Below are 17,816 nucleotides of genomic sequence, written 5' to 3'. Positions count from 1 at the left end.
CTTTACGTAGACTACGGCGAAAATAAGGGCAATGCAAATAGCGTTGCCCTTATTTTCGCTGTAGTCTACGTAATCTTTACGTAGACTACAGCAACCAAATAAGGAACGCGAATGGTGGCTCCCTATGGGGGACTTTGACTTTGCAAATCTAGCCGTGATAGGCTACGTTAATCATCACGTAGCCTATCATGGGGGGGGGTACTTTTATTGGAATGGCGGCGGCCGCCGCTGTTGAAGACCTGCCCCTGTCGAAGACCTGCCGAACCACCGCTGGGACCCACCGCCGGGAGGGACATTCGGGAAAGGTAAGTCCCATCCCGGGGGGGCGGGGGGGCGGAGAAGTTCTCCCTGAAACTACTTCGGGGGTCCGAATATGTTGGCACTCGGCCCCCCAAAGTTTCGGGGAGAAATTCTCCCCCATCCCTATTTTTAACTGGAAATGGCGGTGGTGGCAGCCGGTCAGAAGACCGGCCGCCGCAGCCGCCGCCGCTGCTGAGGCGCCGCCAAACCACCGCCGAACCGCCGCCGCCAGGAAGATCCGCCCAAGGTACGTCCAGTCCCGGGGGGGGCGGGGGGGCAGACCGTTCCGCCACTGATTTCGGGGGGCCGAATGCGCTGGCATTCGGCCTCCCTGAGATTTGTGGCAAAATGCTCTGACATCCCTGGAAGTTGATACGTTTTGGAGGCAGCCTGTCTGGATCGCTCAGGCCTGCTCAGTAGAGCTCCAAATATATGAGGTGGGGGAGGCGCTTCGCCTCAGGGTGCCTCGGTTCTGCCCTGATCTGTGTCATATCTAAAGGAGGCTGGTCTGAATCTGCCCACTTCACCTTGTTATTCAGGCTTCGTAATGATGTGGTGCACAGCCCTAGTCTGAATCGCTCAGATGAACCTGTAGAGAATTAAAAATTATGATTCGGCTGTGGAAGTATTCTCACTTTGACCTCTTCCTAATAGGAAATTATTTGTGATCAGTATAAAGCTGAGGTGAAATTGCTTACCTAATGTCATGGGGGGGGGGGTTATGTGTATTGACAAGCAGCACCTCACATTTTAGGTGATTTCATTTATTTTGTTGCACTTGCTGAAGCAAATACAGTCTTGATGCTTCCGTGCTTTTCTTCTTGGGACCATTTTCCTCCAACTCCTCCTCCTCCTTTCCCACAATCCTCAGTCTCATGTGCCCACCAAACATCCTTGATTCCTATTGACTGTGATAGACAGAATCATTATGTCAATGACATCGTGATGCAATGGCTGATGTCATGGATGCTTGCAAACAAAAGAATGTTGCCACAGCCATTGAACTGCACAGAGTGGGCAAATGAGGCCATGGACAGTGAGGGAAAAGAAAAATGACACTGAGAAGAAATCACAGCCAAGGTAACAAAGGGGTGCCAAATAGCATCACAACAGCAGAAATGTTCAGTGAGGTTAATACTGTTTTCCAATAACCTACTTGGTACAGAATGTGCTACTTTGAAAGCAAATATCAAAATTTAGGCCACAGTCCTATACTCATTCCCTGAGAGTAAATCCCACAATTCAACTCAGCTGGGATTGTCTGAGTTCACATGTATAGGACTACACTGTTAGTACAGCCTTTTATCGGTGGGGTACTCCACATTAGAAAGCTTCAGCTATTGGGTGGTATAGAAATGAAAAAATAAAATAAAATGATGGTGTCTCCATCTAGCAGACATAGAACGACTCAGAGTTAATTTCTTTTTAGCATGCACATCAGTCCTTTCCTTCCTCCCAACTCTCAGAGGGCAGAAGAGCATATTTCATTTGCTGCTTCAGTGGCCCGGCCTCCTGGCTCAGGCAAGATGGCAAATCTATCAACTCATCCTCCTGCTACCACAAAGGCAGTCCATATGGGCCTTCATCCCAGTGTTCTTATTGCAAACTGAGATCCCACAATAACGAAGGAGATAATGAATGAGCTTATGAGGAGAGGAACTGAGCTCTTCACACCTGGTGAACAGCACACCACCAAGCAGACGCCTGTGCCTAATGTAAATTAATGGAGCACCCTTGGTGCTTAATCGTACTGAAGTAATATCACACCTAATGACCTTAACATGGCCTAGCGTTGCTAGGAAAGAAAGCAACCCAACCACCACCACCCTGGCACACTTCACTCATTCATGTTTTTTCTCTGTGTCCCTTTTCCATAAATCTTTTATCATTGAACCCCTGAGGTGTCATTTTGAGATCGCCACATCCTTTAAAAAAAAAATTGGAAACAAGGGTTGAAATTGCTTTCTGAAGGAAACAAAAGCTAGTCTCTTATGAATTGCCCTGTTGAGCAAGTACTTAAGGTCAAATTAAATGTGATCCATTCACGCAATTAGGAATTGTGTGAATGGTTGTGGTTGTTGTTGTTGTTTTAGAGTAAATAGCAGCTGAGGAGGCCCAATCAGGATCGGAACACTGGTAGGGGGGATTTAACCTGTTGCCCCCGCCCACTGTGGTCCTGATCCAGATCAGGCACCCACACCCACTATTTGTATTGGGCAGTGGTGTAGCGAAGGCAGGGCTCACAGGGACACAGCCCCAGCACCTTTTCATTAGCAGGGACTCTGATGTCATCTGCCACCCCCTCAGAATCCCCTGTTCCCTCTGAGCTTAGCTGCGATCCTCACCGTAGCTGTGGGGAGAATGAATTTTCCAAGCAACAACATATTGTTCCATGTTGGAAAGCAAAGTCTTTGGGATGACTTGGTCTGGAAAGGGCAATCAAGACCGATTCGCTTTACCAAAGACCTGCCCCTGGTGGAGATGAAAACGCCTAGAACTGGTTTGTTGATATGGATCGACACAGCTGCCTGAAATGTCTGGACTGCCCTTGGAGACTGCCACAGTGAGCTCCTGCATTTCCAAATGTACCACTACACCATGGTATTGGGAGCAAACCTCTTGGCACCAATGGGATTTTCCTCTCAGTGCAAATAACAGGTGTGGAGCCTGCGATCCAACTCTGGAATGTTGCAGGGGCAAAGCATCTATATCCTCCGCCAGGCCCTATTCCTCACCCAGCCCTGAGTGCTGCTATTGCTCTAAAAAAAGGAAGAAAACCATCCACACAGCTGCTAATTGCAAGAATTGTGTCATGTCTAGTTTGGCCCTTACTGGGACTCGGGGTGTGGTAACAAGCTCTGGGGTTCAGCCATTGAGACCCTGGAGGATAAAGCATGGGCAATGCCAGCTCCATGTTTTTTGGGGGTGGGCAAGATGCTTCCAGGGGGCAGCTCTCTTCTCCTCTGCAACTGCTCATGTGCTCTCTGTCGGCCTCCAGGCACAATCCCTACCACCACCCAGAGAGAAGGGATGGGCAAGCGAGCAGGAAGTGCTGGCTGCTGTTCTTTCTGTTCACCACCACTGCTCGTAGGTGCTCTCCCTCTGGGCCAGAGGGGGCATCAGCAAGAGGAGCAGCACCAGGGGGCTCTGGTAGTCAGCCGTGGGGCCCCTGCTGAGGCAAGGGCCTTGGCAAGGGCCTGACAATGCCAGCCCCTGGTGTCACCCATGCCCATGCGCTTGAGCGGTGAGGAAGCAGGTGGGTGCCCTTTACAGAAGGTGTGGCTGATGCAGGTACGGTGGCCATTTGTGAACTGCCAAAAAAGAGGAAATGCATCACCAAAAGAGAGAGTATCAATTTGCGTAAAATGTGCAGGTGCTGATTTAGATGCATAGATGCACATTTAGACATTGTCATTATCAGTTAAATAGAAATACAGTTAATCTCACCAGTGGGTGGAAGAACTGTGGCCAAGTGACCTGTGTGCCTGCCTGTTCAATCCGCTGTCCTGGTGCTTGCTGCTGATGGTTCTTTATGATTAGACGGGGATTGAACAGGACTTCAAATAGAGGAGACCTTCAAACAGAGGACATGCTTCTGGCAGTCCTTCCAACAGAGAACTGTCCTCTGTAAAAGAGGACACACGACCAGCCTAATTCTGATGGGTATTGTGGTGGGGCAAGGGGTTAACGTTCCCCTTCTTCCATGCCATGGTTCTGATTCAGCATCTCCCACACCGGCTACTTTGGAAAACAACAACATCAATAGCTACATCACTCTGAGAAGCACTTTGAACCCGTGAAAAGCCTATATAAATGCTAATAATGATGATGATGGTGTAGCTTTAATGTATCTGAAAGCATCTGTTACTCGAAAGGATTTACCTGCATTTCTTATAAGCATATGTACATTCCCCTCACTGTGGACTAGCCACTTCTTGCCCTCCCCTATGGAAGGTCAACCCACTCCCCATTGGCAGTGGAGTTAATCAGGGGCATAGCTTCTCGATAGGATGGGATGCCTTCCATGCAAAGCTTGAGCCATGCGACTGCGCTTCTTCCTAGAAACGGATCACTGCTGCCCTGGTCCCTTCCCCCTTCTTGGCACAACTCCTCACAATTCAGTCAGAAGCTCTTGAAAATCAGTCCATTCATTTCAGCATAATAACTTCCAGGAAGGTCGGTACATAACGTTGCCAGCTTCTCAAGCACAATCAAGCACATTTTGTTCCCAGCATTCTTCTCCCTGCTATCCGAATGCCTTGCTTGCTGTTTGGGGGACGAATCTGACAGATGCAGCCATTCTGTGTATTTTCCCCCCTCACAGGCAAGGCAAAGGGTTGCATCCCCCCCCCCCGATGCGCACGTTGAATGAATACCCATGAGATGCACGAGGGTCCTTCAGAGTTCTTGATGATTCCTCAAAGGACTCATGGAATGGCCAGGTCCAGGGAGCTGGGGCTGGGCTGGGCCTGTCAGGGCCCCAAGACCAGTGCAGAGGCTACTGCTTCAACAGGGCCACCGTCCTCACTTCGCACAGGGCACCTGAGAGGGCTGAAGGGGATGTGAGCGAGGTTTTGGTTTGAGTGCCTCACCACCTCATGCAGATTAAGGGGGCTCACTGAAGGTAAGGACCCCCCAAAATCCTGGATCAGCATTGCATTGGAATCCTGGAAGCAGCATTGGGCTAGGACCATAGCGTAGTGACAGAGCACCTGCATTGCACGCAGGAGGTCTCAGGCTCGATCCCTGGCATCTCCAGGTAGGACGTGGAAAGACTCCTGCCTGAAACCCTGGAGAGCTGCTGCTGCCAGTCAGTGTCGACGATACTGGGCTAGGTGGACCAAGGGTCTGGCTCGGTATAGGGCAGCGTCCAATGTTCCTGTTGCCCTTCAGCCTGATTCGTGTGTGTGTTTTCAAAATCAGCCTCAATGATCCTGCCATGCCTATATACTTGGAAGTAAATCCAATGGAGTTCAGTGAGGCTTCCTTCCAAGTGTGGGCACAAAGGATAGCATCTAGAGTACTTCACTGTGCTTTCAGGAGATGACCTGCATGCGTGTCAGATACTGGCGGGGGGGGGGGGATCATTGCAGATTTCAGAGGGAGGGGAGATTCACCAAAGACATTTTTGACTCTGACACAGTGTGGGTGCCGGGTTTGGAAAGGCCCTTGGGCGTGACACCCCCTCCATCTCAGTGTGGGAATCCGCCTCCTCCTCACCGCCACCACCATTCACTTGTTCACCCCTTGCGGGCCAGAGGGAGAGGTCAGGCGAGCAAGCAGGAAACAACAGTGAGGAGGAAGAACGGCAGGTCCAGAGGCCCCCTTCATGTCTCGGGCCTCGGCTTGTGTGCCCCACCACACTGACTCCTGGCACTGCTCCTGCTCGGAACTCCAACCCATCTTAAACTGTGAGACAGGAAAATATCAGAAGTTGCCCCTTCCTGAAGGTGTGCAGCTGGGGGTCGCTGGATTCCCTCTGCCCCCTTTTTAGTTCCATGTCTTGGAAGAAAAGGAGATGGAGATGAAGCAAAAGGAAATCTGGATGAATCCCATGTAAATGGGACAGGAGGGCTGCACACCAAATATTCACCTGTGGACTTTGTCAGGACAAAAGGGGGTGGGGCTTTGGGAGGTCCCACCATCATCCCTGCAAACTGATTTTATCCCTGTTTGCCACCCCGGGGAACAGCACTGAACAGGGGCCGTGTTTCCCGCTGTTGAAACGCTTGGCCAAAAAAGCACCCCTCTTTCCAATGAGCCCTGGTATGCAGTTCTCTTCTTCCCCTCCCTTTTGCTCATCTTGTTTGTGGCTCCTTCATCTATCTCGGGATTGGACTCCTCATTGGCTTCAGGAAAAGGGTACTTATTTAGGCCTCTCCTCAGCCATTGCCTTTCCACCATTCCTCTCCCTTGCCCCACTGCCCTCCCTTAGTAGCTCTGCGCTGTCCCAACATCTTCTCAGGTCATCAGAACACCATTTCCCTTGCATTCCTGGACTGAGTGGCCCCACCCGAGGGCACAGAGAACCTCTTTTTTGGCTCCCATCAGCCTAAGATTGGACCTCCCCCACTCCATGCCTGCTTCTCATAGTAGGAGGAAAGCTTCCATCTAGAAGGGTGAACCACATGATAAATGCCACATCTAGTTGTTATCTTGTTATCATATTGTCAAGTTATTACCCTTCCAACTATGTTGTAAGATAAGTAATGCATTATTATCCCCATTTTGCAGATGGGTGGTGGTGGCTGAATTGACAGTGGCTTGCCAGAGACGACCTAGTGTGTTCATGCCCTAGGTGATCTTTTGACTTTCAGATGTGGAGCTCCTTCTCTGACAGTGCAATTCTGTGCATATGTACTCAGAAATAAGTCCCATGGAATTCAATGGTGCTTACTCCCAGTAAGTGTGCACAGAATCACAGTCTCAGCCACTTCATTACATCGGTTCTTGGCATTCCCAGTTTCTGCTAGAGATTTTATTTTTTAACTGAAAAGAGTTAAATAGATACATTCATCCACTGCCAACTTTGGGATATTCATTTCAGCTCTGGTATATATACCCAGAATATTGAATATATGAATATCGAGTCAAACGTGGGTGTTTCCAAGCAGTTTCATGTACATTCCTGTGAAGAGAAGCTGTGTAACCTCAGAGGAAGATGACAAAATGTAGCAAGCAATGCAAGTGTTTCGGATACTTATCAAATTGCAGCCAAAACTGCATGACCGAAGATGACTGAGCACGCTCTGGAGCACATAATCATGCCTATTGTGTGGCGGCACGGGCAGCAAAGAAGGCTTACTTTGCTGCCTCCACTGCATCCTCAAGTAGCTCTTTCAGGTGGCCCAGGGGCTGTTAACACTCTCTCCAGCAAATGGGGCCCTTGTCCCCTCAAGGACCCGCTGTGACCATTTTGCATCACACACACTTCGAGGACAAAATCGCTTGTCTTCGCAGCGAACTTGGTGCTGTAGTTAGCGCAGTTCCATTCGAGGTGTTAGACGCCACCATCTGCCCAATTTTATGGGATCATTTTCAGTTGTTGCGGCCTGATAACGTGGACAAGCTGCTTGCAGCAATGTGACCGGCCACATACCCTCTCGACCCTTGCCCTTCCTGGCTAATACAAGCTAGCCAAGGGGGTATGACTGAGTGGGTCCAGGGTGTGATGAATGCTTCCCTTTGGGGAGGGGTCATCCCTGCTGTCCTTAAGAAAGCAGTATTGCCACCACTCCTGAAGAAGCCCACTTTGGACCCAATGGTATTAGACAACTACCGCCCAGTTGCAAATACCTCTTTTTTAGGGAAGGTTCTGGAGAGGGTAGTGGCAGAACAAACACAGGCACTCTTGGAGGATACTGGTTATCTAGACCCATTCCAGTCTGGGTTTCGATCTGGTTACGGGACTGAATCAGCCTTGATCGACCTTTAACGAGAGAGGGACAGGAAGAGTGCAACCCTGTTAATTCTCTCGATCTCTCATTGGCTTTTGTTACCATTGACCATGCTATCCTCCTGGATTGACTCTTTGGGATGGGTAGCAAAGGCACTGTGTTGGAATGGTTCTGCTCCTACTTGCGGGGCTGATTTCAGAGACTAACATTGGGTGACTATTCCTTGGCCCCTTGGCAATTGAGCTATGGGGGTTCCACAGGATACCATCTGTACGTTTAACATCTATATGAAGCCGCAGGGAGTGGTCATTAGGAGCTGTGTGCCATCAGCATGCTGATGACACACAGCTCTATCTCCCTGTGACATCTGGATCAGGTGAGGCCATGAAAGTCCTGTTTCAGGGCCTAGATGCAGCAGTAGGCTGGATGAGGGCCAGTAAAGTGAAACTGAATCCTGGCAAGACAGAAGCCCTGTGGGTGAGCAATTCTTGGGTCCAGGAGATAGGTTCATTGCCTGTTCTGGATGGGGTTGCACTCCCTCCGAAAGACCAGGTCCATAGTCTGGGGGTACTCCTAGATCCATCACTGTTGCTGGAGGCCCAAGTGGCCATGGCAGCTCGGAGTGCCTTTTACCAACTTTGGCTGGTTCTCCAGCTACAGCCTCAACTGAACAGAGATAGCTTGGCCACAGTGGTACAGGTGCTAGTAACCTCAAGATTGGATTACTGCAATGCACTCTATGTGGAGCTGCCTTAAGGCTGCTCTGGAAGCTGGAGCTAGTGCAGAATCCAGCAGCTTGGCTGTTGTCAGGAGCTGCCCCTTTCCAGCATGTAACTCCTTTGCAAGGGAACTGCACTGGCTGCCTGTTCATGACCAGGCCAGATCATTTAAGGTTTTGATACTAGTATATAAAGCCCTAAACAACTTGGGACCAGGTTACCTGAGAGAGCACCTTCTCCCTACCAATCTCCCCAGTCACTGAGGTCATCGGAGGGCTTGCTCCTGGTGGTTCCACACGGACCTATGGCCCGACTGGAGTCCACCAGGAGAAGAGCCTTCAGTGTGATGGCCCCCTTTCTTTGGAACTCCCTGTCCCTGGAGGACAGGCAGGCGGCAACACTGTGTTGTTTCCAGTGCCTCCTGAAAACAGCACTGTTCCAGGAGGCATTCCTTAATTGACCAGTCATGGTTTCTATTAGTATTTTGTTTTTTAAAAAGCGTAATTTTAATATGGTATTTTAATCCTTTTATTCTTTTACCGGTTTATCTTTTGTGTTCACTGCTCCAAAATCTGTTTTAGACATGGAGTGGTATACAAATATTGTAAATAAATAAATACATAAAATAAAATAAAATAAAATAAAACAGAACAACAAAGGTTTCATTCAGACTCACCAGTTGATTGTCAGCAAAAGATATAATACTTGCTGGAAGAGCGCCTTTCTTTAAAGGTGATTAAAAACACACACACACACACCTACACACACACACACACAGAGAGAGAGAGTCCCAAATGCCAGTGTGTGTTTGTGTTCCAGGGTATGTGGCACTAAAGGTCAATGCGGACACCCAGCTAGCTGTGCCAATTTATTTCAGTCTGAACAATACCCATGGGGATGCAAAATCTGTAATCGCAGTAGGAAGATCTTAGCAAGGGTTAGGGTGCTTGGGATGGCAGAAATGGCAGAAGAAAAGGAAGGAGTATTTAGGGGAAAGAAACAAAACAGGCAAAAGAAAATAATTTCAAATATCAAGTGTCTATTTTCTGGACACCTCCATATCACACAGAATCTCATTTGCACTAGGAGGGTTTCCAGATTTTGGGTTGGATCCAAATTCAAGCAGGATCAACTGCACTGATGGAAGTGGACTTCGCCACCCCTTCCTTCCCATGGTAGCCCATTTAGGACCCCCCCCCCCCGAAGCTACATAGAGAGCCAGGAGACTCTGCTGAATGGGGTGAGCTCTGGGGGGGGGGCGTTCCCAAAAATCAGGTGGTGGGACCTTACATGAGCAAAGCCCTTCCTCTTGTGGAAGACAGATCCTGGATCCAATCTGAGGCTTTTTGTGTGTCATTGCCATGCTTCAAACAAAGAATTTTGCAGGGAGTCCAAATGACATCTTCCATACCCCCTGCCCCTATTCTTCCACTGATTCTTTGGTCTCTTTTCTTAACACAAATAACCAGTTATGGAGGAAAAGATGAAATAACTGCACAATATGCCCTTTGGTTGTTAGTGCTTGGAGCCCTCTGACTAGATTTTAACCAAATGAGGAAATTTTGAAAGGGTGATAAATGGATGGGGCATCCATAGGGTCTAGGGTGGGACCAGGAGAGGCTCCAGGTTTGACGACGCCCACAGTAAAGTGCCCATTGATGGGCCTCTTTCTAACTCAAGCGGGCACTCCTGGTGGATTTATCTAGTTGTGGTACCAAAACAAAAAACAATAGCTTTTCCTATTGGTTTTTGATACCTTGTTCATTGGGCAATAGCTCTGACTGGCCACACACTGGCAAATTCTACCCCCACTAAGTGTAATCCATGCCAGTCAGTAACCTGGTTCACGTGGTTTATTAACCCATGGGTTGCTGAATTCAGTGTTGTTGTGATGTGTGAACCCAGTTGCTCTAACAAACCATAGTTTGTTAACCATGAACGGCTCAGAAAGAGAACCCATGGTTCATTGTTGGGTTGTGAACTCTGGGTTGTTTAAACATGGGTTGCCATTAAATGTGAACCCAGAACTGTGGGCTGTTCATAGGATGTTTCTTCAGGCTACAGAGGTGGTGGTCAAGAGGGAGATATATAGATAAGGCATTTCATATACAGAGAGGGAGCTGGCAAAGGAGGAGGGAAACAAACAACTCAGGAACTGAGAAAATAAACTGTGGTTTGTTCGATCATCTTCCAAATAAACCCTAGGTAGGGCAACAAACCATGAGCTAACCATCAGACCAGATCTCTGACAGGTTCTCCCCTTCATCCTACTATGCACCAGCCCCTGACCCACCAGGAGCCAGCCTCAGATCCCAGGCACCGCCTCCTGCCCTCGAGTCTGAATCTCAGGAGATCGGGCAACCCTACTGGAACAGAAGGACCAGCCCTGGCTTTCATTTTTGGAGGGAGCTAAAGAGGATCTTGGCATGGAGGTGACTGCTAAACTTTGGAGAAAAAGGCTTGACATGATATGGGGACAATGTAGTCTCCTTGTGGTTCAGTGACAAACACAAAAAGGGAAGCCACCCCCACACCCCCCAACAGCTCTGCCCGAAAGGATGGAGTGACATCTTCTCCAGCTGGGCCATCGTTGAGGCCTCCAGACTGAGAGGAAGAAGCTGGAGTCAGGTACCCCTCCACTGGGCCTAGATACAGGCCTAGCTGAGAGCCCCCTCCCCTTCAGTTGCCACCATTGAGGCCAGAGAGGGGGGGAGCAGTAGCCCCCCACTGTGCTTAGCTGCAACCCCATGACTCGCTGAATTAATGCCTGGGATGGAGACGTGAAGAGCTTCAGGGAACAGACTGTCAGGGCAGTCTAAGCCAGGGAAGGCATCCTGGCACACTCCAGATGTTTTGGACTACAGCTCCCATATGTCCTTATTGCCCATGCTGGCTGGGGCTGATGGGAATTGTAGTCCAAGAGGTCTGGGCAGCACCAGATTGCCTACCTCTGGTCTAGCCATACCTGAATGGGAGAGCTGTTCAAATGCCAAAATCTTTCCATTGTCGGAACCAGCTTTCACAGAATGGGGCATTGGACCACCCAAGGAGGGGGGTGGAGCCAGGGTGGGGGAAGGCGTAAGGGCTGGGGACAACCTTGGTGGGCAGGCATGGAAGGATGGAGCAGGTGCAGATTCGTAAAAGGAAGGTCACTGGGGGACTGGACTGGAAGCATTGCAAGTGGATTAGACTGTAAATTCATTGCAGAAGCGTAACGTTCCTGCTAAGCATGGTGAGGCTAAACTATCCTGCTATGTATATAAAGCTAGCTAACTGTTGAAAGCTGCCTCAGGAAGGCCCTGAAAGGAGGAATACCAGTACTTTAAATAAATGGATAAGTACAAAAGGGAAATCTGCATTAAGTATCAAGGAGTTTTGGGGAACCAAGTTGTTCCTTGGGAGGCAGAGTACATGAGAAAGTGGAGAGGAGTTAGTTATTGGCAGTGCTGGCTAATCATTCTGGTTTAATATATTAGGTGTTTTTTTTAAGAACCAACCATCAAAAGAGCACCTGCAGCTTACATATTCAGTGCAGGGGGATGCTGAACAGTTTGTCCTAGAATAATCCTTTGATCTCTTTTAAATCCCATGTAATTTTCTTTTTGAAACCACTCATTCTCACCAAGTGTTTCACCAGCCTTTATGGAGAGTTTGTCCTAACTGGTTATCCTGTGAAACTCGTGTATTGAATTCCGTCTTCATTTCCATCCAGTGGTTTAATTAGAATGCAAAACCAAAGGAAAAGGTGTGGGGAACATCCAGATAAAGCAATTACCTTGGGATGAGATGAAGGAGTCATTTTGCAGAAGCTGATCTCCCCCCCCACCCCCCACCCTGCACCTTTTGGCTTGTGAAGTGCCTCCTTAACTCAGCATAATTGAAATGGCTCTGTGTGGCCAAGCATAGCTGCAGGGGATTTTTGAGGCTGCAGGTTTGTATATCAGAGTCGGAACTGATGGGCTCTGGATTTTTTTTTTTCCTGATATCATTTTTAAAACTATGTATTCTCAGGTTTGTAAGAAGGAACCTTTCTAACATCTAGCTATAGGCGCTCCCGTATGTTATGTGGGGAGTGTAGGAACTGCTGTAGTCAGTGTGTGACTCCTAGGGTGGCCGCTTACCAATAGGCAAAAAAAGAGGGTAAAGGAGAACATCGGTTTGCATAATATTTGCATATGCTAATTGATGTGTACAGAGACACATTTAGAAAGAATTAACTATAACTTAACTAGACATACAATATATTTCATGAGAGTGGAAATGACAGTGTCCAGGTGACCTGCATGCTGCTCAGGTGCTAAATGTTGAACCATGTCAGGGGAGTAGGGATGTACGGATTGTGTAAAATCCATGCTGTCTGTGTTTCACGGACTGTCAGGTGCCTTTCATTCCATCATCTGCCCATCAATGGAATGGGATTATTTTTGTTCCCAAATATGCACAAATGCGCACATGCGCAAATGTGCACATGGGAAAATGTGCACATGGGGAAATATGCAAATTCCCCCAAAATGCACATTTTCATACTTTAGCCTATGGGGAAAACGTTATTTTGCATTTTATTTTTCTACGATGAAATTTGCACAAAATTCAGGAAAGTAAGAAAAATGGTCTACGGAATCCACCTGGCACAGGGAAAGCTTTCTGCCATGGAATCCATGGGATTCTCAAAAATCCGAACTCATTTGGTTCCATCGTGGATTTCTTCGACATCCCTACAGAGGAGCTAGGGATGTACGAAACACTTACCTGGCTCCGTTCCGGGGCATCCGCGGTGGGGGGGAGGCACTCCATCCCTCCCCCCGGAATCCTCCCCGGCTGGCTTCACAGCGACTCTGCGGAGCCCTTGGCCGCGGCCAGCTGCAGCCTTTTGGGGGGATGTATTTCCTCTCTCTTTTTGCCAGTGTGCAAATAGCCACCCTACCTTTGCTCAGTTACATTATTAGATGCACACTTGGGCATAGAGGCCGCTGGGAAGACCCAGGTCTTTCCAGACCTAAGTCAGGGTGGCCATGTATCCTCCTTTACAGAAAACTGTCCTCTATTTGAAGGGCTGTCCTGTCCAGTTCCAGTAAAAGATTTTTTAAGAAAAGCATAAGAAGGGAGAGCAGAGGGGGGACTTGAAGTCACCCATCAACAGTTAACACCTGGAGAGCAGAATGAGCAAGGTACACAAGTCACTTGGTCACAGTCTTCCCCACTGTACTGTATTTCTGTTGGTATTATTTATAAATTTGCACCCGTATATACAAATTAGCATATGCAAATTTTATGCAGATTGCTATCCTCTTTTCTTTTTCTTTTGGCAATTCATAAGTAGTTACCCTGCTTTTAGGCCCAATTTTGGATATTTGCTGATTATTAAAAAAAAAATGCTTAGATTGGGATTGAAAACTTCAGCTGCCAAACTCAGAGTTTCAAATCTGGTATAATTGGGGTTCATTAGCCACCTTTGATTTTATCACTCCATCAAACATCCAAGGAAGCAGGAAAGTGGGTAATAATAATAATAATAATAATAATGATGATGATGATGATGATGCTCATAATAGGGACAGGAGCCATGGAGAAATGGCATACCCACTCCATAAATTACCACTTGGTAAAACTCGGTCTTCTGTATTCCATGTTTGTGCAACTGAGCAGGGGGATTAAAGAGGGATTTAGTCTTTATATAATGTTTCTTTGATTTTTAGAGGTCATTATCATTCAAGGCTGGCCTGACATTTTAAAACTACTGTTTGATTTAAAGGCTCAGCGCAATATTGACCACCGCGCACTCGGGCAAGATGAGATCTCTGTGAAAGCAAATATTAACATGGAGCAGCCGTCCTCTCCTGCTTTGAGCCTGGGTGTCGGCTGAGAGAGTGACAGCATCTTGTGTGTGTTTTTTTCTTCCCCCTCCCCCACAAACCCACCCTCACGCCTTCTGCAGTATGGAATTAAGAAGAAGGAAGAGAGAGAAGCAGAGGCGCAAGCTGCTCTGGAAGCGAATGCTGAAGGGAGCCTGACACGTCCAAAGAAGGCCATCCCCCCTGGCTGCGGGGATGAGGATGAGGAGGAAGACGAAAGCATTCTAGACACCGTCATCAAATACCTGCCCGGTCCCCTCCAGGACATGTTTAAGAAGTAAACGGCTACAGACTGCCACCCTGTCCATGGACAGTAAAGCAATGGATTTCTCATTTATCAAATGGGGAATTTGTACTTGCCACACATCACGCAACCTCTTCCCACCCACTCCTCTGTCCCCTTCTCATTCACTCGGGTCCCACCCCTACCCACCCTCTCCTCCTATCCATTTCTTACTTTGTACATATTCACATCTAGTAGATGCCTCCAAATGGATGTAAAGATTAACAAGCTGCAGTCTACACAACTGTTTATTATTATAAAGCCATAGTTCTACGTATGTTCAATAAAGGCAGGTGTACATTAAAAGAGAGAAAAGGGACGATAGCATGCTTGCTTTCATCTCCCAGCAGAGGGGGCGAGGGGAGAGGATTCACCTATAGTGAATGACAGGTGGCTTATTTAATTATCTTTTTGTCCTTACTTATTGGATTTATATCTAACGGTGGATCAGGCCACTTCAGCTATCCACAACATTAGTGTATCCCTTTTTAGGGCTGAGCTGAAAGTACTCACTGTTTGGGGAAAACATTTTTGGCAGTGTCAAAAATGCCTTCCTGTTTCAGTTAGTTAGTTAGTTAGTTAGTTAGTTAGTTAGTTATTGGCAATGCCTGGGAATATGTTTGCCTGTTCATTTATATTGTCCTCTCTTGTTCTCTCTACCAATGGACTTTGTTTGCCCCAAGTGACATCATCATATAGGCAAATCTGTTTTGCTCCATTGTGTAGTGATATCATGGTATTCACTGTGTGATCCCTGATTGGCTGGGATCATTTATGTCATCAATCAAAGAAGCATTACTTTCATTCCCCATTTATCTTTTTTTGCCTTCAGTAATGTCATCACATAGCCACATCTGATTGGCTACCTAGCAATGTGACATCATGCTGGTCACTATGTGATCCCTGATAGGCTGTGATCATCCATGTGACTAAGTCCAGAATATTATAAAAGCAGTAATCACATAGGAGTGGGGGGGGGGTGGAGGAGATGCAGAGCAGCTGGTGGGGGCAGACAGTCATTATCAAAATAAGAAAACTGTGAATATTCTCACAATCACAGCAATGGAAGGAATACTATAACCTCTGCAAAATCACTATTTTTGGCCCCAAAATAGAAATGGGGGAATATTCAGCACAGCCCTGGAGACTTCTTTACTAGGGACATCTCCAGGTTATATGGAAACAAACCTTTATTGTTTTCTACTCTTCCCATTATTTCTCATCACTGATAAGAGATAATTTAGAAACTGAACCATTTATTATTCACATTTTCAACCCAGGTATCAGAGGGGTGCAAGAACTGAACACACCTCTAATGCCTCAGAATCTTCTAGGCAAGTGTCTTGTAGCTTTGAGAACAGCCATAATAAGAACGGAGCTAGAAAGAATGGTGTTTATTTGGTCTGAAATGTGTTGTCTTCCCTTCCTAGATTAATGAAAGTCTACCAGGACCTTTCCTCCAGTCTTCTAAGCCTCCAACTTGCTTATAGGCAATCAGTCTGCACTATCCAATCAACTCTGCCAAAGTCCTAAAGTTATTTTTCATGGCCAATCAGGGTGTTACCCACCAAGGGAGAGCTGTGGGAGCCATGTCCCTTTGGAAATATTTGAGGTCCATTCACTGAATTTTCAATTAAAAAAGAAAGTAAGCCTCTAGCCCTTTATCTCTGGAGATACATGGAAAACAATTTGCAATGCAGTATTCTATCCAACTGCTCCTTTAGAAGCAAACCTTTTCCAAACTGGTGGGCATTTGTCGGTTAAGAGTTTATTAACAATTTAATTAATTTGTTAAAATGAATTGCTAAATGAAATAACATTAAAGCTATCAGGCTGTTTATATTTAGAGGGGTTTTTTCTACTTTGCATTGACTTACAATATACCCACACATACACATTGTACCCTTAGGGTCCCCATCACAACATTCCCTATAACCCTGAGTGTTTGGCCTATTTTTCAACAACTAGAGCGACGTTTGAAGAAACTGAAGCCAGGTTCCGTTCAGGGAAGGGCCGTAATTCCTTGGTACAGCAATGCTGTGTGTGTAAAAAGGGGAGGAATTTTCAGTCCCTGGCATTTCCAGAAAAAGGAGTGAATGCCTGAGACCCTGGATGGCTTTTGCCAGCCGAGAAGACGGTACTGGAATAGATGGACCAACACTGTAAAGCTGACCCTTACATAATTTTCTGGTACAGCAAGATCCTCTCTCAGTTCTTTTGCTCTCTAGATTCTCTGCACCCAGGCTAGAGGAGGGATCAGCTTCTGCATAGGTGCAACAGCTATCTGGAGCTGTGCCAAAATTGGGGCTACTTGCTGAGTGTGATAGAACAGGATGTTCCTCAACAGTTGTCCATTTGTAGCACTGCCCAGTTTAATGCTGGAATCAGAGCTGAAACACATGATCAGCAGCATGGTGGGATATACCTGGCCTAGCTATACCATGGCAGACTACACAGGTGGCATAGTGCCAATTGCTTGAATGTTGCCACACTTTAAAATAGTAATAACAGTTCCCTACTTGTGAAAAGGAGACATGTCAGGGGAGAATTGTTCCATGCTAGTTTTCTCCTTGACATGCTAGAGTGTGGGATTTGTTTTTTGTTTTTAATGCAGAAGAGCATTCAAACATTTCCCCACCTGCAATCTAAAGTGGTACAGCTTAGCAACAGATACATCATGTGAGGCTGCAGATGGTGTAGCTCATTTCCATGAAACAGTTTACTGATAAGTTTCCAAGGAAGCGTTTCAATTGCTTGAATGGTTAAAAAAAAAAAAATCTGTATTGGTCTTCCTGATCTTAGTGGGAAATGATCTGCCGAGCAGTGGCATGATCAAGTGATGAAATGAACAGCAATATTGAATATGATTTCTTTAAAGACACAGCTATTACCATTATGACTGTGATGTCAGACCATACACACACAATTTCCTAAGGAGAAAAGACCATTATGTTGCTGCGTTCTGATTTGGCATTTGAGCTGAACTTGTCATATGAATCATAGAATCATAGAGTAGTGGGGTTGGAAGGGGCCTACAAGGCCATCAAGTCCAACCCCCTGCTCAATACAGGAATCCAAGTCAGAGCATCCCTGTCAGATGACTGTCCAGCCTCATCTTGAACTCCCCAGTGTGGGAGAGCCCACCACCTCCCTAGGTAATTTGGTTCCATTGTCGTATTGCTCTAACAGTCAGGAGGTTTTTCCTAATGTTCAGCCGGAATCTGGCTTCCTGTCACTTGAGCCCATTATTCCGTGTCCTGCACTC

General features: G+C 47.1%; 1 protein-coding gene across 1 annotated transcript in view; it reads left to right on the top strand.

Annotated features, from left to right (window-relative positions):
* CPLX1 (complexin 1) overlaps positions 1–16,398 on the top strand; it is a 226,683-nt gene extending 210,285 nt beyond the window's left edge. Inside the window, exon 4 of the mRNA XM_084832175.1 lies at positions 14,352–16,398. Coding sequence (XP_084688301.1) covers positions 14,352–14,549 — 198 coding nt within the window. The 3' untranslated portion in view covers positions 14,550–16,398. The remainder of the gene's footprint in view (positions 1–14,351) is intronic.
* The last annotated feature ends 1,418 nt before the right edge of the window (positions 16,399–17,816 follow it).

The sequence above is a fragment of the Heloderma suspectum genome, chromosome 2 (genome assembly GCF_057233095.1).
Source record: "Heloderma suspectum isolate Gila_16-S chromosome 2, 16-S_ref, whole genome shotgun sequence".
NCBI classification, from domain to species: Eukaryota; Metazoa; Chordata; class Lepidosauria; order Squamata; family Helodermatidae; genus Heloderma; species Heloderma suspectum.
This window is presented reverse-complemented; position numbering and strand designations above follow the sequence as displayed.